The 27,161-nt window shown below is 38.4% G+C and overlaps 1 protein-coding gene across 1 annotated transcript in view; it reads left to right on the top strand.

Annotated features, from left to right (window-relative positions):
• Positions 1–27,161, top strand: part of ctnnd2b (catenin (cadherin-associated protein), delta 2b) — a 149,650-nt gene that overhangs the window by 37,375 nt on the left and 85,114 nt on the right. The window contains exon 3 of the mRNA XM_072440958.1: positions 17,540–17,652. Coding sequence (XP_072297059.1) covers positions 17,540–17,652 — 113 coding nt within the window. The remainder of the gene's footprint in view (positions 1–17,539; positions 17,653–27,161) is intronic.

Below are 27,161 nucleotides of genomic sequence, written 5' to 3'. Positions count from 1 at the left end.
ACCTTTGCTAAAGCTAGTGTCGAAACTCCAGATACTCCAGAAAAAAAAATCCTTTTACAGAATTTCTTTTTGACCTTTCCTGATCAGTTTTAGTGATCTTGCTGGAGCTTTCGCAGAACCAGTATGAACACAATTTTTAACAAAGAAACACTATTATTTAGTGTTAAAAATGCCTATATATTGTCTAAAACCTTGACCATGAGGATGTTCATTGTGGTTTCAAAATCGATATTGAGAATCAAGTATAGTTCTTAGTATTCAATCAAGTTTGACAATTTAAATCGTGACACTAGTCCAGGATCATTTTTGAGAGAAAACTGAAATATGAACTAAAACAACATTTCAGAGCAACAAGAGATAATACAGTATTACGCTGACATTTAAAGTTTCAAAGGGTTTTGTCATGCTCAAAACAATCAGTCATTTGTGAAATACCAAGCTATAACTGTTGAAAAAGAAACTTTTGATGCGATTTGCTATTTATTTTTAAAAGCAAGATTCGGTTTACAGTGTACTTTTGCATTTTAAACATGTTCCAGAGCGCGTAACTTTTGAGTAAATGGAAAAATGTGATTTATATTACCGTAAACTATATTTTAATAGGCTCAACATTTCATTGTTTTGAGTGATATCTAAAAAAATTTAAGTAAAGTTAAATAAGTATAGTAAAACATTTCCCTTAATTTTACGTTGACATTTAAAGTTTCAAATTCTTTTGTCAAACGATAATTTGTCAAATACCAAGCATTTTGCTGTAACTGTAAAAAAAATAAAAAAATAAAATAATGATAGTCGTTATAACCTAATCCATGACAACCTTTGAAACCTTTGTTGTTTGCAGATTGTATACGATTACTTGCTAATTGCAGTCGTTCCTATTTGCTATAATTATGACTATTCAAAATACGATAGGGTTACGTTTCAGCCTTGCAGCTTTACTACATGTATAAATGTGTATGTGTGTTTTGGAGTCAAACCCTAAATGAAATATGATTACCAGGCAGGCTGTAATGTGTATCATGTCCCTGGTGCTTTTATGATAAATAGGGCCCTGGGTAAACAGAATGATGGAGGGCCTTTGTGAGCTGACGTGTCACAAATATGTCGCCTGCACATTTCGAGCTGTTCTGGGAGCTGCCTGCAGGACACATCCGCTCCGTGTCGCTTCCCTTTATTTTGTCAAAATCTGAAAGAGCTCTGGTTTATCTTAGACAAGGAGGATAAAAGAGCAAGCTCATCTGTCTTCATGGGTTTTACCTGCAGGGGGCGCTAGAGGGAACACTCTGTTTTGACCCCCTGTGCGCAGTGATGTTGGAACGTTATATTGCCATGTTCTCCATGCCACTCCACTCCAGTTTCAGACCTCAGAAAGGATCTTAATATACATGTTATAAGCTGATTTCTGGTGGGATTTAGCTGAAATGTAATCTTGGGTTGCCTTGGTTACAACTTCGCAGTGATTGTGGTGTAGTATGTTGGAAAGCATGTAGGTTGCTGTATGTGATCTCAATATAGTCAGTCAACCTCCTGATGTATATTAAATCAGAACTAAGTAATATTATCACTTAATTGAATGTCTTTTCAAGTCCCTGTGATGGTTAAATATGTATATTTTGGGGTGTTGGAATTGTCCGTCGTCGCCCCCTCCTGTCTCTGGGCGGAAAACCAGTCTTGCCACATTTGCCAACATCGACCCGACAACAACTTGGCTGAGAAACCCCGGGTCTCTTTTTATGTTTGGCAATGTGACATTTTGTGTGTGCGTGTGATTATACTATTTTATTATGATAAAGAAAAAATAAACATTTTATTGTATTGCATTTTCACAAGGGAGCTCTATCTCCAGAGTAACTTAGTTCTGCTTTAATATCTGCGTTTCATGCTTTTTTAATCAGAAAGTTGACATTAGACATTAGAGTGACATTAGACGTGTTAAAGTTTCACTTGTCTCTTCTCACCCCAGTAGGTGAAGGTGCATAGAGTATGTAACTTTGCTGGTGAGGGTCCTCTACCTCCTCCATGTATGTAATTCCACAGTATGGCAGTATTTTGGAGCTCTTTAGGTGAAAAGGAGACCGCTTTCTGCTCTCTGCATCTCAATATAAATTGTATTATCCTCTGCGAACCAGGAAGTGTGCTGTTTGGAAAATGGGGGGTTTATACCTGCAAGAAATATCCCGAACATATTTTTTTCACTATAAGCAGAGTCGCCTCTCCACAGAGCTGAACTGACGTGTTGCAAAGTAAAAATACTGTACTTCAATTTGTTTAGGTATCTGTAGTTTACTTAGCTATCATTGCATCTTAGAGCAGGTAAAGTACTTTCTGGATAGTTCAAGGGGTTGTTTTTAACATGTTTATGATGACTTACTTGCCACAAGGTTTTGAGTTCAAGTCTTGGTTTAATGCAAACAGCAACAAAAAAAAACATTTAAAAAAGTAAATAGAAATCACCCCACTTTTACGTTTGACCCTAAAATAAAACATTTAAACACATACTTCAGTACTTATACTTAAATATATATTTTTATGTGTGATACTTTTACATTTTAAAAGTCATGTACCTGTACTTTCACTTTCATAACAAAAATACTTCTTCCACCAGTACTGACCTGTAACTTGGCCTGGTGGCATCAACAGCTCGTCTCCATGGAGATAGATATGCTTATTGCAATAGAGTGGAACATTATGCACCACATGATGTCTTAAAAATATATCTTGATATAATTTCATATCTTTTTGTGAGTCAACCTGCCCTTGGTTCGGACAAAAAATCTGATTATTCTTCCATTTTTAAAAAAAATCATGAACTTAAACTAGAGAGTAACATGACCTCAAAAAATTCCAACACGGCTTTACAGTATATTTCTGCAAAGGTTGAGCCGATGTACCCGTCACTGCGAGCGGTGCCTACAGAATGTCCTTGAATACTATAGGGTGTGAAGTATAGCTGGAGAAAGGTACTCTCGGATGGCACGGGATAAAAATAGTGATGCTGAGACTGGAAAAATAATGGATTGTACATGTTTCTCATATTTAAAATAGGTCAAGTACATATATGCATCTACATAGCGTTTTTTTATGGGGCGGCAATGATGCAGGAGTTTTAGCGGCTTGATGAACGGTGGGACAAACAATTAGTCACTACTTCGCCTCTGCTGGAGTCATTTTACTCATAATCCAGCACCACAGTGAAGTTATTTATTTGTCAAGCCAGCCATTAGTCAAATCCCCCCATACTTGTTTACAGTGTGCAATATTTCAGTGTTTCTATTTCTGGGGTAATGCCAAGGTTGTTGTAGCTCGCCTCTGCACACACCATTTACTGTTCGGATTGCATCAGAGGAAATATACACTGTACTGGACTTTTGGCGGCTTTCTGACTGGAAATCACATTAAATACTTGATACATGATCATGGATAGCCAGTATTTTGGAGTAGGTTTATAGCCTTGGTAAATCCTCTTGTTATGTGGGTTAAAGGGCCGGTACCCGATTTTTGAATCTTCTGAATTAACTCAAAGCTGGCCCACTTTTGTCACTCTGATATTAAACTATGACAGCAGAGAACCAACTGTCAGGCATATTCACAGGCACTTGTTTCCACATGGTTCTCATCTAACAACATCTCTGATTGGATAAAAATGTTTGTCCATGGCATTTGCTCCTTTATGGTTCTTATTCAATAATCAAATGTATATCGGTGTAGTCCCTCATTCGTCCAGGAGAGTTCCATTGAAGAAAAAGGTTCAGTTGTAGTCATCTGGACTTAGAAAAAACAAGACGTTTCTCTCTCATCCAAGAGTATTTGTCGATTGCGAATTTAGGCCGGAAACTCAGATATTTATTCGATTCCAGATGTCCAGATGACTACAACTGAACCTTTTTCTACAATCAAATGTAAAGGCAATAATATTAATTAAATTTTTCGATATACTTTATGGAGTGAAAGGCATTTTCTCAAACTAGAAATAATACAAGTCAGATGCATGCTTGTGTTTTGTGTTCGGTTTTAAAAAATCCATTATTAATGGTTGCCAGAAATTCTTTTTAATGGGACTCATAACAGAAAAAAGGTCTTGTGCGAAAACTCAAGAAAATTGGTCCTTTTGTATTTTCAAGATCATAAGTCATTGTTTTGACTGGTTTGTTGTGTCCAAATAGCATTAAATTCTGTTATATTGCGTAAAGCCTTCAGGATGTTGTCCTCACATAACATGGTATTTTCAGTTGGCCTATTTTCAAACCAATGGAGAATTTAAAACAGTAAATATTAAATTTAGCCTTCATTCAAAAGTATTCTGACTTTATAATGCGTTAAATGCATTTATCTTAGGCTGAGCAAAATCGGTCAGGTTTGCCGTAACCTGACCGACCCGGTATGAAACTAGCCGACTGAAAAACAAATATCAGCATTTTGTTGAAAAAACATCAAAATATTTTATTTTTCAATTATTTTGCGGACTCACCGACCGGCCTTTCCTAAACCGCTGTGTCGAATTTTTTTTTTATCACGCTGGTAAACCTATCTTTCATCCCAAAGGACTGATAACGCACTGCGCCACACATGAGTCTGTAACAAAACAGAGCACGCACAACACTCGTTATATTGCCTTTTACAAGTTGGGTTGCCTCTGTCGGCACCACTGAAGTGTCCAGAGTACATGTCACGCTCTATCACAGTGTTTTCAAATTTGACTTACGCAATGCATTCTGGGATTGAAACAGGCCCAGCAACGTCATCACAACAAACATGGCGGCGCCCGTGTCCCCCGCATGTTCCCCCTGCTCGCCTTCGCTACCAAAATAAAGTATAGCGGCATACAAAAGGTCGATTGAAAGGTCTTAAAATCGTGAGATTTAGTCTCCCGATCGGGTTGATAGAGAGTCAAAAAATGGCAAAATTTTGATATTTTTTTCCCCTTCAAAGTAAAAAAATAAGAATTTGCCTATCGTCCGACCCACTTGAAACATTTTGGCTCGGGTTACAGCAAACAGACAATTAGTAGCCTTATCCAGATGTTCCACAGCTCTTTTATTTACTATTTTATGTCGTAGCTCTACACAGTGTGTCACAATCATTTGCTATATTTACGTTACAAAGTATGAACTCACTTTACCACGCAGCTATTTGTATCCTTGAATCATCCACGTATGTTTTGGAATCAAGAGCATTCACTTGTTGAAATGCTGAGATTGCCATGTTGAAAAAGTCATCAGTCTTCTACAATATGAATGAATAACAGGTCAGGTCTGTCAGGAGAGCATGAAGTGACTACACCTGTTACCTATTACTTTGGGCCCTAGTCTGAACATCGACGTACATATATCTCTCTACAATGCCAATCAGGCTCTTTGCATGTGCCTAGTCACGTCTGGAGACCCCTGCTGCTTCCTGCAACTTACACGTGATTGATTAGCCATTCGACGTCGTATTTAGCACGTCTGTCGGCTTTTGTCGCCGTATCGTTCGTCATCTGAACCGTCAACACATCTGCTACGGCCTGGAGCTCAGTGCGATGTCAAAGCTTCTGGTTATAATGTGAGATGTGACTGAATATAGTCCCCGATATCGCCCTATCCAATGACACATCCACTCAAAGTAAGGCTGGGGTATTGATTAGCTGCTTGTCGCCATAGCAGCAGAAGAAAAGTAGTTGAAAATCTCTTGTCCATCCTGTCAAAATGTGAACCGACGGTGACGCTGTTTTTATGTCGCTGTCGAGATAATCAAGGGCATTTTGATAAAGGATAAAGATTTTCTGACAGAAATTCTGAAGAGAAATGGGCTCAAAGGCATTATTAGTACATTAGCACTGTGGAAAGGAGTTATATTATGCTTAATCGACTTTAAAAGCTTTTAGTTATGGTTTTCCAGGTTTATTCAAAGTCTGGCACTGCGTTGAGTGATATTAAAAGCGGTGCATGTTTTCAGGTCAAATTAATTCCACAGTTTTTACCTAGAAGTCAGTGCTTTATTTAAAGACATCCCAAATTTGTAAAGATATGTCAAATATAAACCACAGTAATGATGATGATAAAAATTCAGATCTATTTATTGCAGTGTACATTTTACAAACTGTAAAATAATAATCTATGCATGAAGGCTATTACAGTCTTTTTGTTTTTCTGATGAATCGACTATTGTAAATTAAGACTATTAAGACGAATTATGTTATTAATCAAATAAAGAATAATGCTTCTGCCTTTGTTTTAAAAAGTGTTTTATAGTTTGTAGATTCCAGATAACGATTACGATTGTATGACTATGGTTGTTTATTGTAGTTGACTATAATCAAGATTAGCATATTACTCTTCGCAGCTCTATGACAAATTGAAACTATATCCCAATTAAAAGCATAGTATCAAGATGTTTTGCTGAACATAAAACCTCCAAAAGCCAATACCTACCTAGAAGATAGAAACGAAGTACACAGTGTTCCTTCCACAAACTTTATCAAACTGTTAATTGGTGATTTGGACTGTTTATGGCCGTCGTCATTAAAGGGGACTTTCTGTTCTTTCTCCGTCTGCTTCAGCTGCGTAAGTTAAATTTTCAGCTTGCAATTTTTATCAAGCTGAGAACATAGCCTCATGCTTAGGTTGTTCTGAAATGTAATGTTATTTCAGGCAGATAAACCAAAATGTCTTCACGACTTGATTCCCTAAAAGACAGTAATGTGCTGGAGGCGGCAATAGAAAGTGCTTCAAAATATCCTATGGCTAGAGAGAAAAGAAAGAAGAAAAAAGAAGGCAACAACTATTTTTATTTTATAAGGCAGATACAGTTGGTTACTGGATAATTCATGTTAGGCATGGTAACGCGTTTCATCCAGTATAATGAGACCAGCAAAAGCAACACATGCGCTTATCTGTTTCAAAGTTGCCCTAGTTATAAATTGTGTCAAAACATAAAGAAAATGGGTATCTTGAAAGCAATCATTTCCTGTTAATTACGCGCTATAGGGAATGAATCATGCTCCGTATTATTTGCCTTATCCTCGCCATGATAATAACGGGTTATATCAGCCCATCCTCCCACTCTTCCTGTAGCTCCACTAATGTTGTTTATTAAGGATTAATTGAGATTTGTTTAGCAGCAGCTAGGCTAACTCATTAAATCACCAAAAAACAGTTTTCTCCCAAGTTCACTGTCATATATGTATTCTGAGTGGTTTCAAAGTGGATCAAATGTTTATCTAGTTATGCTTTTTATTCAAAGAAGACAGAGAACAGTTGAGTGCTGATGTGGGGAGGGCGTGCATGTGTTAGCGCCCAGTCCTTTCCCTCCTCTTTACTCTAATGGACAAGTCTCTATGTGGTTATGTTCTGTACTTATGTTCTGCAGACAGTTAATGGTGGCTTATTAAATCCAATTGTGTTTTATTGACTTGAATGCAAAGCTCGGGGTCATAACATGTCTACGTGTTTTGGTGATGGTTTCGTTCAATGCTTTTGTCGATATAGAACTTTTTGATCATCCCCTTTCCTTATTCCTGTCAGCCATGAGTCTTCTGATGGCTGTATAAACCTATTCTGGATCCACACATATTACGAGAAGGGCATTTGTTTGGGGTTTTCTCCCTTACCCACAGGAGGAGGTTTTTACTGGCAGAGTAGAATCACGCACTCGGCTTTGCCCCGTGGAGAATGACAAACCAATTAGAGATGGGAGACAAATGTGCATGATTTATTTTCATGTTTTTATCTACAAAAAGAGCAGATTTTTAGTCTTGGGGGATGAATTTATATTTCTGCGCTTACATTTTAAGGTCTTTTCAAGTTTATGCTACTTGAGTCTCAACCATGACATTTACAGACATGTATTAGCACATTTCTGCAATGGATTGCCATGGGAATATTATCATAAGGATTAAAAATATAGGGATTAACAAATTAACTACTGTATTGCCTGTCTGAACACCAAATACAAAAGTTGGTGAAGTATATTTCACATATACACTGTACTAATAATGTGCAGGATTTGAAATGTTCAGTCGCCATAATTAAATTACCATATGCAACATTGATTTTAAGGTTAAGGCATTAAGTGTTTGTGGTGTCAAATTATTTTCTGTCACTCTTCAGTATTGCATGTATCTGCTGATCCATTCATGTTTGTCTTATTAACACAAGCTTCCTGCACTTTATTTATGATGTACATCTGTTTTCATTGCTCCTCCGGCCAACCTGAACATAAACAATTTAAAGCGCACCACCACGTATCATGAAGCACAGATGTAATTAGCGGCTTTAATGACGAGTGCATTCCATTTGTCGTCTTGAGCACTGCTTGCGTGGGCTTGTGAGTGTGATCAACGGAGTGGCTGACTGCTATACTTAATGTGGGTGAACTGGAGTTAATGACCCCACACCTGCTGCAGACTGTATACTGCCGAGTGCAGACTAACCAACTATCAGTGTCATAAATCAAATACTGATGCTGCTCACTCGGCTGCACAGGGAATGGCTGAGTGACAGTCAAAGTGAAGGTGTTTAAGGTTTTGACAAAGAGCATCGTTACATTAACCTGGCTCACACCAGATACATTCTTGTGATATTTGTTTCTCAAACTCTTGAGAATTCCTCTGACCAATCACAGCGCAGGATTGTAGTTTTTCAAAAGGACAAACCTACACAAACATGGCGACTTTGACTATTTTGTTTTTAAAAACGTTCAAATATCTGCACTTCGTGTATTTGAGGATGGTGAAGAAAAAAAAATGCTTTTTTGCCTTGTTCCTGTTGTGACACTTTGACAAATTAGATTAAAGTATTTGCCAAGAGACTGTCCTGATTGTAATTGTATAGAACTAAATTCAGAATGATACAAATCGGTCTGGCAGAGCCAGGTTAGTGGGAACAAGTAGCTGTTGGCTGCAGATGTTGATATGGCGACGAAATTGCAACAAATAAGCAAATCCTGCCTAAAATATATTGCTAGACTTTATTAAATGGGTTCTGTTCCACCAAATGTAGTCACTGAGAACACAAACACTCCTGAATCAAGAAGTGTACTGTCAATTAATTAGTAACACTGTTAAAATTAAAATTTAAAATTAAAAGATTAGTTGGGCTCTTATTAACACAGGGCAGAACTGAACTGAATGTGAACAACTGAATCACTGCTTCAGTAACAATATGACAGTTGACATTGACTAATATGCATTTATTTTATATATGATTTATTGTATCTTCCTGGTTGTCAGCCTCAGTCCATTGTAACATCTATAGGTCAAGATAGTTTCATTGCACTGTTGCTGTTGTTGCCATTTCTTCTATTTCCTTTTAGTGTATGAAGACTGGGTCTTGACCTGTTGGATTAGTTTGTGATCTTCAACAGAAATTTAACCATTCACTTTTTTCTGAACAGTTTGAGTTTTACTTCTGGTTAAAATGATCAACTCTGCTCTCTTAAGGGCTTTACCAAGCCACTGACTACAAATTAAATAAATATAAATATATCTGTTCAATAGTAAAACCCTAACTACTATGAACTATAAATTAGTAAATATAACATCATTTATAATCATAATTTGCCTTTGCAGTTCAGTTCTAGTTGGACCTCCACATGGTCCTGGCCAGGATCCAGTCAGAGTGGTTCAGTGCCTAAACCTGAGAGTGGATAAGTCATAAGACTCTGAGTCGCACAAATCAGCACAGTTTTCCTCAATGTTTTCTCTGATCTGACTCTGTGGGAAAGTCAGATTATGCCTGCTTGATTAACAGTGCAGAAAGCTATGATAGTAGAAATAATATTTCATAAATATTTTTGGCTTTTTGGCTTTTCAATTCCTGCTATGACTTCATATTATTAGAAATATGAAGTTTAAGAAAGTGGTTAAAAAGCCTTCTCATGTAAGCGAGTCCAATAACAGGATTAATCATTTGTGTGTATTGTTTCTGTGCTGTGTTTTGGCACTTTTTAAATGATATTTTTACAATTATTATTATTTGTTAGTAAATCATTGAAATATTATTGTTGCACTCTGCGCATCCTGCACTTTGTGAAATTAAACAAGATAAATTAGCTTTCTATCTTTGGCATTACAGTGATAGAATGACTCTGGGCTCATATCTCCATAGAGAATAAGAGCAGGTGCATATTTGTTCTGCACACTCCAAAATGGTGATGTCATCAACTCAAACTGGATGTATATATATTTTTTCATATATATTTTTTGTCTTTTTTGTCTGGAAAATCCAGCATTATATTTAAAATATGTTTTGCCTGGTCACCGTTTTCATCTCCCTGACCCTGGCCATGATTGACAGGTGGATTAGCCAATCAGGGACATGCATGGCCTGTCTGTATCAAAACAAATATGGCTTCTTACAAGGAAAAAAGAAAGAGAAAAATATATCACTGAGGAATGAAAAACATTGTGGATTTCTGCAGAATCAATGAGCGAAGCGAGGTTCTGTTTGAGTTGAATTCGTGGCGAGACAGAGTGCGTGTTGTCCAGACTCACATCTTTGTAAAGTATTGGACACGTATTGGACAAGAGAGCATTCTGACAAAGGCAAGTGTTCCCTGGCACTATGGTTAAACATCAAGGGTTTCAAATGTTTGTACATGTTTTGCACATCCTGACACTGTCTCAGATTTAAAGCTTAAATACAGCTGTACATACACTATAGAAGTACAAGGCAAATCTGTCTGACTCTGTCTTTCTTCCTTCTCCTCAGGCCTCTGTCTGCTTAGAGCTGTTCATTATTTTCTATCTGTGGACTAGAAATTAGAACTCATTCATGGCATTTTTTAGATAAATGTTTCTCAAACAGTGGTACGTATACAAGCTCCTTCAAGTGTTTCCCAGATTCCTCTGCACTTTAATTATTTGCTGAATTTAGAATCAATTTCATCTCCTGTTTTCTACAGGTAGTCAGAAGGCCAAATATCTTCTTATATTATTGTAGTTTGCATAAGTTGTGAAAATAATTACAGGCTTAGATCATGCTTGGTATTAAGTAAAACATTCAAGTCATAGATGTAGTCTGAAAGTATTCAAGTATCACTATATCAAGATCACTAGATTTCAAACATTGAAAACGGACTGAAAAAGTGTGATAAATCTCAAAAACGCATTTATGTTTTTGCTTACGATCGGAATCAGAAGGAGTTGTGGTGAAGCTAGAATAGTTGTCACATTTTTGAAGGCTTTATGGACAGGATAATATAGTGTGAAATGAGGATGACACTGGGTGAGGTCATGTAAATGATCAGCGCAGGATTCAAACTCCCGACACTGCGGCTGCTCACACCGCTACAAAAACGACTTGCTCGACACGTTTGCCTCACTTATCTGCCTTTGTTACATTCTCTGACTCATGCACATGACTGTTCCGTCAAGTAAATGGAAACTTGATCAGGGTTGACAGCTTATAATGCTATTTATTACACTGATATAAATGACATAAAAAGTATTCTCAAAAGTGACTGCAATCAACATTATCAGATTAATATGATTTACATCGCCGTACTCCCCAAAGCCTCGTCGCAGCCATACCTCCTGGACCCGTCAGTGTGCTGCATGCCTGCACTTAATCATAGCTTGTTCAGCCTTAACGGTGCGAGGACAACAATTAACTGTGTCTTAATGAGCGGCTCTGACAATCACGCGTTTGTCGACTGATTGCATTACCAAAGATTCACTGCTAATCTGTGGCTATTACTGCAGACACATGGAAGAAAGATGGAGAGGGATTGTGCCTTTACCAGCTATAAGCAACATCCCAAAATACCCATTAGCGCAATTAGCAAGGTAGAATAACTGTCAGTATGGGCCAGTGGTGGGCAGCGAGATCGGTAAATGAAAGAAAATGTCCGATAGCGTTGTGTATTGTAGTGTCCCGCGCTTCCTCACTGTAAAGCAGTCTAATTGTGCCCTGTGGTCTTCATGTGGCATTTAGTTTTCAGGCCGGCTGGATCAGAAAATGTCAGCGCGCCTCTGTGGCTTTGAGTTAGTGGCCTCGGTTATTATTTTAGGCTTGAGAATGGTTTAGAAGAAAAGTCATCCTGTGGTAAGGAATCCGCTAAAATGTGTCCGGCGGTGTACGTTTTGGAGTGAACTGTCAACCGTGGACAATAATGATAACACTGAAAGATTCACAGAAAGGTTTAAGACTATAAGAGGAATTGTCTGGAAAGTAGCTAATTGGAAAAAAGCGAATCAATATCAACGCAATTTAATTTGTGTAGAAAAATGTCGTTTCTGAATCTCATTTTCTTATCATTGATCAAGATTTCTTTCTGAGGCTTTTCTGTTTAGTGCAGCTCTTTGCACTTTCCCATCTACTCTGTCTATCGGTCAGCCTCTGTCAAGTCAGGGTCTTAGTGAGTGACAGGTGGATTTAACCAATCACAGTGAACTCTGGCCTCTTAGAAGAAGCATACATAATATCCCTTAAAGCTGTGGAACCTGATTTTCAAACCATTAAAGGGGAAAATAGCATCTGTCTTGTTCTTATCTCAGGAATTGTTTGGTACATTCACATGCACGGTTTTATTTCTACTTTTTAGCCACTTGCACTGCTTTAGAACTGCTTTAGAACAGCTTTTTCAGATAAAAAGGGAAATGTCCTTGGACTCCCTTGCACAGCCAATCAGCTCCCACCCCAAAGTGTCATATAGTGACTCATTTGGCTCTTTCTTACAAGTTTATGATTGACAAAATGTTTTTTAATGACATGAACACAACATGTAGTGGTCTGGTTTTGTCACAGTCCAGCTTTTACATCACACTTTATGAAGGGGAAAATCAAAATGTACTCATTCATTAGAGAAATGCTGGACAGTTCAGCTAGAAAATAAATGTACCCAGTCCTAGCCATTGCTGTCATAAAATGTACGTGTTTACTTGCACATACCTTGCTATTTACACACATTTTAAGATTATAGTTTACATTTAAATCCCAAATTGCTCTCGGAAATGTTCTATTTGCCACTGACATATGTGTAATTTTAGTATCTTATCTTGATCTAATCTGTTTGTAGTTTCATCCAGTCACAGCCTGATGACCCACTTATGTCTGTGATTAAACATGTGGTCATGACTCTGAGGCCAAACGGCAGCGTACGCTCAACCAGGCCAGATTTGAATAGTGAAATTTGCAAGCGGCCGTTTGCATACCCACCACGCTTGTACTGGCCCAGACGTCAGTGAAAGATGAAGTAAAACAAAAGGGGAAACTGGATTGTATTATTCGCGATTGTGGAGCAGCGTTTTGAGCGACCATGAATCTTCAATTAGACTGCATCTGGGTAAGAAATTAAGATTCAGTATTCTGTGTGTGGAGGGTTTTAATACAGGAGCCTAATTCGAAAAACATCTCACGCTGCGCTGGACCGGTCATCCAAAAAATGAAGCAGCACACTCGTGTTTGACTCATGCACTTTTTTCTTCACATTTCAAACTATAGAACATCCCAGAGGCTTAGCTGCTGCTGTGTTATGTGCCGGCTAGTGTGACCGTGCATAGTAATAATGCATTTTAAGTTGGAGAGGATTTAGCCTGTTCACTAGTCCACCTTTTTAACTGATGAAACAAACCTTTGTCTTTCAGAAGAGGTCCCTAATCAGAATCATTTGAGAATTTGAAAGACTTTAGAGGATTAGTCCTGATAAAGAATATGTTCTAAAGGCGGTAGCTCTATTGCACATTTGTATGCTATCAGAATGGTTGGGGATTACTTAAAGGTCACAGACTCGTCGGAATACAGTGGCTAATTTTCAGCACACACTTTAATAAATCAAAACATTTTATATATTTATTTCAGGCGCTTTACTTGTTTGTTGCAGGAAAACTTGACAAAATGATGCTTAATAATTCACTTTTTAACGTACGATCTGTGGAGTTCACAGAAAGGATGCCTGTTTTTCCAATATATTTTACAATAAAAACACTTGAGGTAGATATGGGTTTAATGTCAAACTGTGGGACTTTAAGCCATAACATCTCTATGAAGACGTACAGATAAGTTAGTGCACCTTTGAAATGTTTACAGTAGTGTAACTTCATGAAAAAAGAGGATTGTATTTGGAAGGGCATCTAATTTAAAATCCATGCCAAACAAACTGTACTTTGCTGAGCGTATTCATCTGCTGTACTGACGTGTGTAGCTAAACCAAAGTTCCATAAACAACTTTTATAGCTGTATGTATAGGAATGACTGCTCGCTTGCTACTCTTGAGAGCATCTTTTCTCCACTTGCCCCCGTCTCCTCTCATGGTGCATGGGCAGGGAGGAGGGGGGAGGGGTGCAGATGGCCTGGACACAGAGCGAGCGAGCGAGCGGGCGACTGGTGAGTGAGCGAGGGGAGAGGTGAGAGAGCGGCGGGCTTTTTTGGCAGGGTCGGCCCGGTGTGGTGGGAGGGCCCATTGTGATGCAACGTTGCATACATAATGCCACGGGGCTCTAAATGCAGCGTTGCCATGGTGACTTTTGTGTGCCTGGTTGAACTCGGTGTGTGTGTGCGCCCCAGAGGAAAGAGAGAGAGAGACGTAGGGACTTGGAGCCAGCTCGAATGACACTTGTAGTCTTTCTTGCAGTCTCCAGCGCAGGACAGATGAGTTTTCCACCCTGGAACTGCCAGGCTTGTTTTGTCCAGAGGGGAACACTGGAAAAAAAGCAAGGATTTTCTTTCACTGGTGTGCTTCGATGAAGTATGGTCCATGTGAAGGTATGTCTAACTGTGTTTCCTCTCAGGCGACACATCCTTCCAAAATGTCTTGTCCTTTTTTCATGCCACAATTTCTCGCCATCTCGGTCCTCAGAGACTGCGGTAACAGGTGTCGCACTGTCAGATGGAATTGGAGGGAGCCACAGGGGTGAGAGTGAAAAGGCTTTTGTGTCTGTGTTTTTCGGGGAAGTTGAACAATCTGAGCGCTCACAAGCAAGGATAGTTAGTCAGATGCTCGGCCCATTTAAGCTGCAAAAGCAAAGCAACAAACACGCTTTATATCACATTCGGAGCGCTTTCTACAGAAGCAGATGGAGAGGTTTTGATGCACTTGACTGCAAAAACACTGAGTTTTTATATGCATAATTTCTGCTCCTGGGTGAATTTGACTATTGTGGTGTCTGTTATTTGCATAATCAGAATGTATAATGCTTAGTGATACGTATAGTGTGTGTTGAAATGCATGGATTTGCAAAGGTAATGGCTTTTTGTATACTACCATACTGAGATAATGACTCGAGACAAAAACATCGTCAAACAGAACTGCAGATGGTTTGTTTTTGTGGGTTCTTGAGCAGTGTTTGATACAATGGAAGAGTTTTATGGCTCAATGGAATTTACCCTTGAACTAGAAGATCAAGATGTTCCTTATCTTGCTAGACAGGACCAATAGCTCTAATAATAATAATAATTTTGTGCACTGAAGTCTTATTTTTCTTCACAGTTTATTTGTAAGTTATTATAAACAAGAAGACTAGGCCTGTGCTCTGACTGCTGCCTCTAATAGCTGCACTTTATATGTGACAGTTACATTTGTCACATACTCCACATTACTACTTTAAAGGATTCAGTGCATTTCCCTTCAGCCTCTCTCTCTTGTGCATTATCTGTGCTTTATGTTGAAACACAAGGCACTTTGAGGTCAGCTGCTTTATATAAGCGTCATAGTGTTGTTAGTCTATATGTGCACTGACCTGCACGCTTCTTTTGCTCCACATTGTTCGCCTCTGAATATGGAAACCACGCGGCCGGTGCCAAGAATCAACGTAACTTCAGTTGTACATGCCATGAGCGATGCAGATGTGTACAAGAGTATATGCCTCTGTCTTACACTAGATTAGATATAGACTATAATCCATACATTTTTTAGCATTTTTAGAACTGCAACAAGAAGCTTTTTAGCTAAATTGTATGATGTTTTATGAGGCTCTTTACAAATTTAAGCCAAAAAATATGATTCATTTCTCTACTTTTAGATATTACAATTACCGGTACTCTCGAAATAGAACTATAACTGTGGCTTCTATAGTTTATGTTGTCCTTTAATATCAATATATTTAGTAACATTTGTTTATGACTGACATACATAAGAGTGTTTACTTTACCATTATTATTAGTATTATTTGTCTTATGCCAGCTATTTTTATTATTATTATTTTATTTTATCTTTATTTTTATTTTTCTTCCTTCCATTCCCCATTAAGATACGAGAGGACCTGTTTACAGGAGTTTTGTTAATAAGAGTTTTTGTTTTTGTTCTTAAGAGTTCTTCTATTAAGAGTGTCTTTTAAACTTCCTATAAGTTATCTGTCCTTTCCCTCTGTATCTACTGCGTTGTAACACCAAAATTCCCCCATGTGTGGACAATAAAGGCAGATCTTAACTTATCTTATCTTCATGTTTGTGTTGTGTTATTTGCATGTCAATTTACCGAAAAAAGTACAATTGTATGTACTAACAGATTAAGCCCTACTCCTCATGTCTTTATTTCTCTGATTTTTGTGATGATTTGCGTAAAACCAGTCATGTTTATTCAGCTGTAATTACTGCAGGAGTAAATAGAAATGCCATAATCAGCTGTTGGTTTGTTTGCTCATCGGGTAATTAGTGGTTATTCCTCACACAGAAGCCAGCATGAATTAAGCATGAAGACATTTTAAAACAATGCAACATTTTATTTGCATAGACCACCTGTGTTTTGGGTCCACAAATCTGTTTATAGTCATTATCCACACAAGAATGGGTAGAATATGGGTAGAATATATAGAAAGCAGAAATGAACCTGAAACTTCCAGAAGTCTTTACTCAAGCATAAAACACTACTGCATCAAAACTTACTTTTACTACTTCAACTTTTCCACAAATCCATAAACAGTCTGAAAAGTCAGTCAAACACAGCATTCTCCGTCAAGCGTCTTAAGAATCTTTTGATGGAATAAAGACTCTTTGATTTTCTGGTTTGCACAGAAACACATTTGACATTTGGACGGCTTTAGTTTGGTATCACAGTGTGCAACACATTAGAATCCTCCCTCTCTCTGTCTCTGTCTCTCTGTCTCTGTCTGGCTCTGTGCGGGTGGCAGACGCTGCTCTATCAGCGACGCTCTCCAACCAGAGCTTGCACAGTCCATTTCACAACAATTAAAATGTGTCAGGAACCAGTGAGCCAAAAAATGTGCAAAATAACTGCAATTAAATCTGTATGGCATTAGAAAATCATGCATAATTGGGTGGCTATTTGCATTGATTATTTATTATTTATTAATTTGAAAAGCCTGAAGTTTTAGCAAATTCATGTGAGAATAGAGTAAAAAAAATGATTAAAAAAGGACAAAATTCTACCATTCCCGAATAGTTTAAGAATGGTCTTGATCTATATTAGAATTATGAGACCTTGTGTTAATATTAAAGTAAAAGCCATTATTTTGTGTTGGTATCAAGCCTTTTTCTTAGTATGTAGTTTAAGGATGACAGTGTGAGAGAGAAGGACTGATGTGATGTTTTACTTCCTGATTTTGCAGAAACATGAAACGCTATAAATGATAATACACAAACTAACTGCCTGTTTTTCTCTGTAGGAGCTGCAGTTTGAACGTCTGACCCGCGAGCTGGAAGCAGAACGCCAGATTGTTGCCAGTCAGCTGGAGAGATGCAAGCTTGGCTCTGAGACTGGAAGCATGACCAGCATCAGGTGTGTCTGCATGAATGTGTCATATGCACCTGTCCTGGCAACTGGGTTCCTGCAGGTTCTTATTTTATGCTGGGTCCAAATTTCATGTCTTTTGTCACTTTACTTGCACCAGATGGAGTCTGTTCTCCTGTTCCCACACACTTGCTAAATTAGCTTTGCGCTGCTCCTTCACAACATGCTTGTGAACTGGGTTATTTGCCGCCAAGTTTTGGCCCTCGTCGGTCAGAGACATGCAGAAACATAACACGTGATTTATGAACCTGAATTTACATTTTTTATATTTTCCACAAATAATCGTAAAGACTCTTTGTAATAAGCACATGTTATTTCACTGACTCAGGCATTTTACACGCTATTTATGAAGATTACACATAACACGTTTCTGACTTCACATACATCCCTAATAAAATACTATGCACAAGCTTAAAAGACATTGATTTATGGAATAATAATAGATTTAGACTTCGAGGGAAACCAATTCTGGACTGGAGTAAAACTTTGAACTCATCAATCCCAAAAGATTAAATAAAATAGAATAAAATGATAACTCCTTCAATATATTTTTGTAAGGATGGATTTGGATATTGCTTAATTTAAGAGTGAAACACGCTAAAACGCGATAGCTATGTGGTTCCACAAACAAATAGAGAATCGCCTGTTAATCACTGTACCAATGATATTTTGAGTATATATTGAGGGTTCTTTTGAATCATAGTGTTACTAATATTTTCCTCCCGATGGCCTCGAATGTAAACATAAATACGAAGCAACGAATCACCCTTTCTCCAACTGAGAACTTTTTATTTTATGTACCCACGCAGCACTCTTTATCCTTTTTATTCTCGATATGAATACAAGCATTAGCTCCTTTCATTAAACATTATATAGTCCGTTCACACATTTGAAACTGCAGATAGCCTAATGCATTCACGCTGCCTTTTGGGCCAGTATAACATGATTACTCCCAACCTTGTACCTCTCTTGGCCAATATACTCGCATAAACAACCACAGAGCACCCACACGATCCATCATCTATTCTCCCCTTTGATTCCTTAAGTGAGTTGGGATCCCATCCGTCTCAAACTAATTACTCATCTGCCGCCATTGTGCCGCTCATTGCACTTGAAGAGATGGCTGAACAAAGAAATGGCTACATGGCCTGAAAACCGTTTTGTTCGCCACTCTAATTAGCCAGTGCATTCGTTTAGCTTCTTAGCACGGTCGCAGGGCTTCCGAGCAATAACGCGAGGAGATGGAGGCGACTGGAGATCCAAGAACATGTCCGCTCCAATACTCCACCGCGCAGCTGCATCAAGGATTGAATAACCACTGCCATCTTGCTGACTTGATTACGTAGGTTTATTGTATTGAGGGGCAGAGTGTATTAGCCATTTCTTTTTATGTGCCGTCCGCTTTGTTTGACTTGGTATGTAATTACCAAATGGACAAATGATTGGCCCAAACACTAGTCCACTAAAGCAATAAGCCGCGCAGAGGACGGTCGAGCATTGTGCGGCGCGGATTTGTTTTTCAATTACCTCAAAAACATTGTGTTGTTTATTCCTTGGGAGTTGTATTTGTCTTGCGCAGTCTTCGCGAACACAACAGGCAATATTTAATCTGTATCTGGAATGTACAAGCGCGTCTGGTGGTCTACGGAATTTAAATGAGCTGACAAAAAGTCAAAAAGAAGACAGTTTGGATGAGTTTGGAATTGTCCTTCGATGGGAGACGGTGGTGAAGAGAGTAGACTCCTGTCCCATCTACCTTATTCATTATAATACTTTTACTTCTGAATGCTGCTGACCCACACACCCGCACCTCTTTTGTGTTTGGCATTTCCAGTGAAATTCAGTTTAATGGAAAAAACTGAGAACACTTTTGTTCCTAAAATGTGATATAAAACAGGCTGATTTCTGCAAAAAGGTTCATGTGCAACAACAAGTCAACAATGTACAATTTCTAGGTTGCTTGAAAACACTTTGTTATGTATATAATTGTATAACTCTACGCAAAATTACAAAATCAGAAAAAAATGGCGGCATCCCGACTACAGCTTGGTGGATCGGGCAGACTCCGCTCTCATATTGTTTAAGCATCAGGCGTATTGTGTTAAACCAGATAGAGGGAAAGAAACTTCAAGTCAATATGATGTAATCATAATGAGAAAATGTACACTTAACTGATATGGTATTATTTACAGTACATGTACAGTTGTGGAATTACCTCTACCTTTGTCATAATTTGCTGCCCATGTCCAACCAAGAAGTAAAATTATAAAAATGTCAAAATTGGGACAAATAGGCAACATGTTCTGAAATATAATTGTGTTTCAGTGAAATGCCATTTAAAAAAGAAAAACAGAGACACACGAGCCTTTTAATCACATCACAATAGATAAAGCGTTTCCTACAGTCCGACCCGTTGAGAACCACCGCCTTAAACGATGAAGTCACAATGGCTGTCATGAACATTGACCACAGGTGGGGCTAAATCTGATGAATGCTTCTATTAGCAGATTACCACTAGCATTAGCCAGGGCCATGCTGCAGCGCTGTCCTCCCTCTCTCAAAGGAAAACACACAGCTCAATCCACCCTCCGCTCTGGTACGTCAATAATCAATACTGTGATGTGATCCGTGAGAGGCAATACTGAAATTGAACAATGATGTCAAGTTTTCGAGTGCAGTTTTACTAACATTTGCTCGCTCGTATGCAAAGTAGAAGTATCAGAAGTATCACTAAGCTTCTTTTTTGGTTCAGTTTAACCGTAAGACTGTTTTCACGCCTGCAGTTAGACGCGTTACTCAGCATGCTAGCCCCTGTTACTCCGCGCTTAACCTCATAGTTTCTGCTAACAACATGTTCTGTTATTGGAGCAACAAGTGAACACACCATCTTTTGTAACATGGCCAATGTATGGGGCATTGAAAAGGCCTATTAATAATCCATAAAGCAAACAGACAGCCATTGAATGAAGGCAGATTGGGTTGCGGTGTTCTGAGTAACCTGCAGGCGCATGGATATAATATTACTACAGGTGTTGTAACCAGGGACAACACAATGGATTTGGCTGCGGTCTTGTGCCAGAACAAAAGGGCTGCATAGTTGAGTGTGTGTTCACCTTCTTGGCGTCACAGGAAGAGCACGGTGGGGGAGAGTAGTCGTTCATTTTTACATTTTGCATCGTTCATTTTTTAACGTGATCAGAGTTGAGTTATGATGGGCTTGTAGATCGCTGCTTCAACACTGTAAAGAACCATCCTCACGACAGCTGCTCCATCAGGCAAAATGTGCAGCGAGAGGAGAGGCATGTCTGGTCCATAATTAGTCAAGTCTGTACTTATTTCCACAGGTGGGAAAAGGAAGGTTCATGTTCCTTTAATAAGCAAATAAATTAGTGGAAGGGAAAGTGTGAAAGTGTCCTGTCCTTTGTTATTTAAGCGTTTATGGAAGATTACTGTTCAGCTCTTGTTGGATTGTGAGAATTGTTGTTGAATTGATTACCATTTATAATGACAGATGATGTTATGGTTGTCCTGATAGAGCCGGTTCAGTCTAGTTAAAGCGACTCTGCTGGTCATTTGGCTGAGATTTCTTTTATGAATACAGAAATGAACAGACCACATGCATTTTCATGCAATCAGGCACACTGCAGATGGGCATTTTAAAAATAATTATCAATTTAACCAAATGTCAGGACAATTACCGCCTCTCACAAAACTGGTATTTAGCTATTATAGCCATTTGATAAGCTTTAATTGGCAAACTTGTTAAAATTATGTTTTCAATACACGAAAAGTGTAATCCCGAAACACAACTCCCCTGTAAAATGTGTTTTAATGTATCCATTAAAACTAATCTACCCATTACATTGCATTTGTTACAACCTAATACTTAAAACATGCACAGTCCGTCAAAGTGTACCTCAACCTTATAAAATGTTTCCTAGTCCAACATTACTGGCAAATAACTAAATAAGATAAAAAGTAAAATAATAAAGTAAGATTGAATAATTTATTGGGGAAACACATATCAAGTGAAAATTCATATTATGTCTTGTTTCAAGCGGCAAATTACTGCAGAATAACAAATACATTTTTCCTGGTGCAGTACAGAAGGGATAATGTAGCATTTTATTCACCATTTTCCAACTGGACCATAATGCCCATCGCCAACAAGTTTTCTCATGCACTGTTGTTTTTTAAATAGCGGTTCCATTTGCCTCTTTATGTCTGGTTGCTCAGCATATTAAACATGTGCATTGGTTTTGGCTCTGCCCGTATCGCCCGGTGTGACCCACTGCCCGGTGTCTGGCGGGTAAAGGCCCCATCTTGTGCACCCAGCGAGCGCCTATTATCCTGAAGCTGTCGGTGCTCTGCTGCCAGCTCTGTACTGTAAGCATGCTAGTTGTTGTTAGCATTACAAGCAAAATTCCACTGAAAGTTGTGAAACGCGCTTGTTAAATCATCACAATTAATAATTTGGAAGCTTCTCTTGCCATTAGATTATTCATATTTACTAAATGTTACATATTTAACTTGCATAGGAGAAACTTGCATAGGAGAAAATTTGAATTGATTGAGTCACAGGGATGGAAACAGTAGGCAATGGACGACATTTATATTACTCAAGTACACGTAGTAATAGTATTGACTTGAAAGTATGCTACTCACTGCTACTTGAGTGTATCTGATACAAATACTTATATCCACAGCTAAGGTTATAACTGTTCTACACTGGTACCACGATTACTTTTTGTACGGTAACACTCCTTTTACCTCAGAAATTGCCTCATTAAACACTATATGCTTAGAAAGTACACCCTTAAAGTTGTCAAATGACGTTTTTCTCCAGTCCAAATAAATCTCTACCCTTCTCATTTACCTGTGATCCTCCTCCATTATCCCACCGCCTTCACTACAGAGCGTTAACGTCCTCGGTGTAATATAAGAACCGCTGTCACTTGAGCTACTCGAGCCGCTCACCTTGAAGAACTCCAAGTGAAATCCTCAGAGACAGAACCGAGAGTGAGGATAAGTCACACACACGACTACAAAGACACCGGGCACTAAGAGACAAAAGGGAGAGAAAGGCCCGTCCACAGAATGTGCTGCTGTTGATTGATTTCTGGAGCCACAGCTTCAGCCTCGCTCCACTCGCACTTTTCTACCAGTGATTATGTTCTTACAAGTCCTCACAAGACGAGACTGATGTGTCGAGGAGTTCTCTGGTTTATGGGATTCACAGGTCATTGTATAGGAATGAAGTGAAGAGGCATAGAGGTGATACAGAATGTAGTTTGAGTTAAAGGAGCTCTGTGTAACTTTCCCCTGGGAGGGAGAGCCATCTACTTGATGTTATTGCTTTGCTTAGAATACTCCACATTATGACATTGGACTTATCTATCTTGAAAATGATGCACTCTTACAGTGAGCGGGCTCGCCACTCTGATCTGACCTGTAACTTGGCCTAATATCACCATGGAGATGCAAAATAAGTTTAATACCATACTGTGGAACATTCTGGGGAAAGCAGTAGGTTCGACTATTCAGCCATTATTTTTTTCAATATGTGGATTTGTCAAATAATTATTTTTAACAAACATTTAGACTTTTTTAACCAAACTAAATATTGAAATATGGCTTAAAAAAAGGCTTCTCGATAGATAATATTTATGACTAAAGTTAATTATTAATGAATGATTATAATATTTGCATGTGTTTTACACTGTGTAGTCCAGATGACAATTACGATTATCAAAATACAGTGACAGTTATTTTTCATAATCGGCAGGTCAGGATTAGTTGGTAAGATCTCCAAACAGACAAGCAGACCTTTAACCTAACAACTACTTGCACTATATTGTTAAATGTTAATTGGTTTGTTAATGTTAAAAGAGAACTTAAGAAATTCCCTTGAAACATCCCTATTCTAATTTGTTATTAGCTATAGCTGATTCGTGACACACACAGTTTCAACATTTACAGTAAATTGATCAGCTGAACTACAACACATTAAATATGTATGCCGTAAATAAGCACGCGCAGCAGGAGTCTCCCTGTACAGTCTCTGATGGTAAATGTGGGAAAAAAACCTAAACAACATAAAGTTGATTGAGATGAAGATCTTCAGATTTTGCTCATAAACATCATTAAACACGTGCACTGTTTATTTTATGATACAATCACATGTAATACTAGTTGTTACAATCCCGTGAGTGTGTCGTGGCTGTGTTTGTTTGAATATAGTGACCATGTTGGAGCGCTCTTTGACTACTGAATGATCTGGAGTCACATTACACATTCCCCTTTTAAATGTCAGCGCTCCAGCCAAATGCAAACAGACTTTTAGTTAAAGGCCACTACCTCTCGGCCAACGCCTCCAAACGCTTCTGAGTCAAACTGAGGTGAGCATCTGGTATTTGAAAAAGTTGGAATTTTTTTATCTTTTAAGTTTAGTAACGACAATTGCATCACTGGCAAAGGCGTTGAGGATGGGACTTTTTTTTACTTGTATTGATCCAGGTTTGGCAGGAACTTGACGATGACAAGGGTCGATGGGCCGTGTGAGCATCCAATCGATTGCTCCAGCAGCGCGAGAGGATGTTGCTAGCTTTATTTATAAGCAGCATTTTGTATGATCCATATGGCATTGATCTTTGACTGTGAGGAAATATGAAGAAAGAAAGAGAAACTAATTATGTAAAATATAGGTCATGGCTCATTGTCTGCATAATGAATTATAGAAAAGAGGGCGTAATTTGAGACATGTTTGTTCAATACATTTACATTGGCACGGACAGTGTGTATTTTGGTTTGTTTGATGATGTCCATTTGTCTGAAAAGTATTAATTTGAAATAGATTGCATGAAAAAGATGGTAGCAAAGGTAGGGCTGAGCGTGTAATCACATTTATAATCAGGATTTCAATTATTGTTCTATTTCATCACTAACATGTTGTAATGAAAAACACAGAATAATATGGGTGCTCATTCGACCTTGCAAAACCTGAAGCACAAAAGTGTCCCAAACATTATTAATATAAAGTATTAGGTCTAATCTTAATAGGTAAAGTTTGAAAGTATAGAAGTGATTATGAATTATGAAGGAGCATTACGTTTTCAGGTTGAGGGTGAGTGATGTTCTGATGTTCTTTAAAATGACATAAATAAAACCCAGCCATCTCAAGCAAGTGACTCCACTGAACCAAGTGATTTTTTTTGGCAATAATTAATATATATATATAAGATATGGTGGACAATTGGGACACCTTTTTTTTTTTTTTACCTTTTTGCAGTTATATTAAAGCTACAACAACAAATAAACCTTTAATTGGACGCCACCATGAATTCTGCGTCCTGTATTTTTCAAAACGACTTGAAGCTAAATGTTTACAGGAGATATGAAACAACATTCTTATAGTGGGCGACGGGTGTGAGGCTGTGCCATAGAGAACAGCTCAGCAGGAGGCACAGGGTGGACGAGGGGGGCAGACTTGTGTTGATCCACATGAACCTGCCGCCCTCAAACACACACACACACACACACACACACAGAAAGAGACAAGGCTGCCACCGTGAGAGCCAATAACAGTATATGGACAGTAAGGAAGAGACACCTCAGGCAAATTAATAAAAAACAAGAAAATACATTTCTATCACAATGAAATACACCTTTTTATTTAATACATCTGAAAGTAGAAAAGTACTAAAAGCAGAATGTGATGCTGTCCTGCCAAGACCTAATTTTACAGATGGTTTAGAATTGTATGCTGCCTCCCCAATTTCCAATGGACGTGATTGACAAGTTGATTGACCAATCAGGGAAACATATGTTCCGTTTGTGTTGTTACAGACATGGTGGCTTATGCATAAAAAGAAAGAAACAAATAGCAGTGGACTGAGAAACAGCACAGATGCACTATTCTCTGTAGATTTATGCTAAAAGATGTTCTATATTTTGTTCTGAGAGATACGACAATATCTGAGAATGGATGTTTGAGAAACATGTACAATTGGCACATTCAAAATGAGAAGGTTGTCTGATACGCTCCTGCTTTCAAACAGGAAGTAGGAGGGAGTTCCTCTGCAGGCAAGCTGTCTTCAGAAAGTCTAATGTTGTTTTGTTGCATGTAATTCCCTTTGGCAAAATCAGGACATCACTTGGGAGGCAATTAATGATTTCCCTGACTTAATAAATCTAATCTGACTGTGACTGTGTTCTTTGTCCAGGGAGCACCACAGAACATGTTGCTGTCATGGGCAGCATCCCATTATAATGTGTATTGTGTATAGACTGTATACTGTATGCTGTATACTGTATACTGTATACTGTATACTGGAAACGATGTATTATTAGACATAAACCACCTGTATACATTTTGTTTTAATGCCTTTGGGAAATCTGTCATCTGATTTAAGTGAAGAGCCTTAGATTAAGGTAAACTGAATGCAGTATTCTCTATAAATAAAACATTGCACCTGTCCTGTTCACTCCACATGAACAATAGGAGGCAATGAGAAAATCATACAGCATTCAATAGATAAACTGTTGATGGCTAAACCTAATTAAGTTAATTCTTTAAATGCAGTGATTGGCTTTTCAAAGCCAAGAGCACCTGGGATTCAGCAGCAACAGCACAATGGGACCATTTGGCCACAGTCAGTGCTCCTCTTAAAGTCGGACCTGGAGCTGTGCCACTCACAGAAGTTACTGGGCGAGATCAATGCTGATAAGGATGTCTGGCACAGAGCCTCTATGTGCTCAGGTGCACAGTGGAGGATGGGTGCACAGTGGAGGATGGGTGCACAGTGGAGGATGGGTGCACAGTGGAGGATGGGTGCACAGTGGAGGATGGGTGCACAGTGGAGGATGGGTGCACAGTGGAGGATGGGTGCACAGTGGAGGATGGGTGCACAGTGGAGGATGGGTGCACAGGGACGCAGATAAAGATATTGATTGTGTTAGTCTTGATAAGGACGGGTGGTCTTTAAGAAGGTGATTGTACTGTATTCTCTCTTTTCATTACCAACAGGCAAAAATCAAAGGTTGGCTGTGAAGAATGAGGTTAATGTTATTGTCATTCATTTTAATGAATGTTCAATTATTCTAGGATATGGCATTGTCAGTGTTAGTTGATTTGCTTGTTGGCTTGGAAATAAAATAACAACAGTACATTATGGGTGCATTCACACTTTGAAACAATTTGTGGATGAATATCTAATTGCAATTGCAAGTATTGCTACTACAATTACGGTAGATTTGCAATTGATGGGTCAATACGAGGATTCTGTTCAAAGTTCACAATTCACATTCACGTGTCCAGGGGATTGACAAAATAACTGCAATAATAAAAGAATCTCATGTATTTCCGACATGTTTGTGCTGATCTAATCTACCTTACAGCGTTCGCAGATTTGATGCAGAATAAGACAGAATATTTAGTAACTTCAAGTTATGAAACTTCAAAAATTGCAGTCTTTGCAGTGTGTCCATTCAAGTTGCAA

The sequence above is a fragment of the Eucyclogobius newberryi genome, unplaced genomic scaffold (assembly GCF_026437365.1).
Source record: "Eucyclogobius newberryi isolate DKJ021-1_F unplaced genomic scaffold, fEucNew1.0.hap1 SCAF_12, whole genome shotgun sequence".
NCBI classification, from domain to species: Eukaryota; Metazoa; Chordata; class Actinopteri; order Gobiiformes; family Gobiidae; genus Eucyclogobius; species Eucyclogobius newberryi.
Note: the sequence above shows the minus strand (reverse complement) of the source record. Positions and strands in the feature narration are given on the sequence as shown.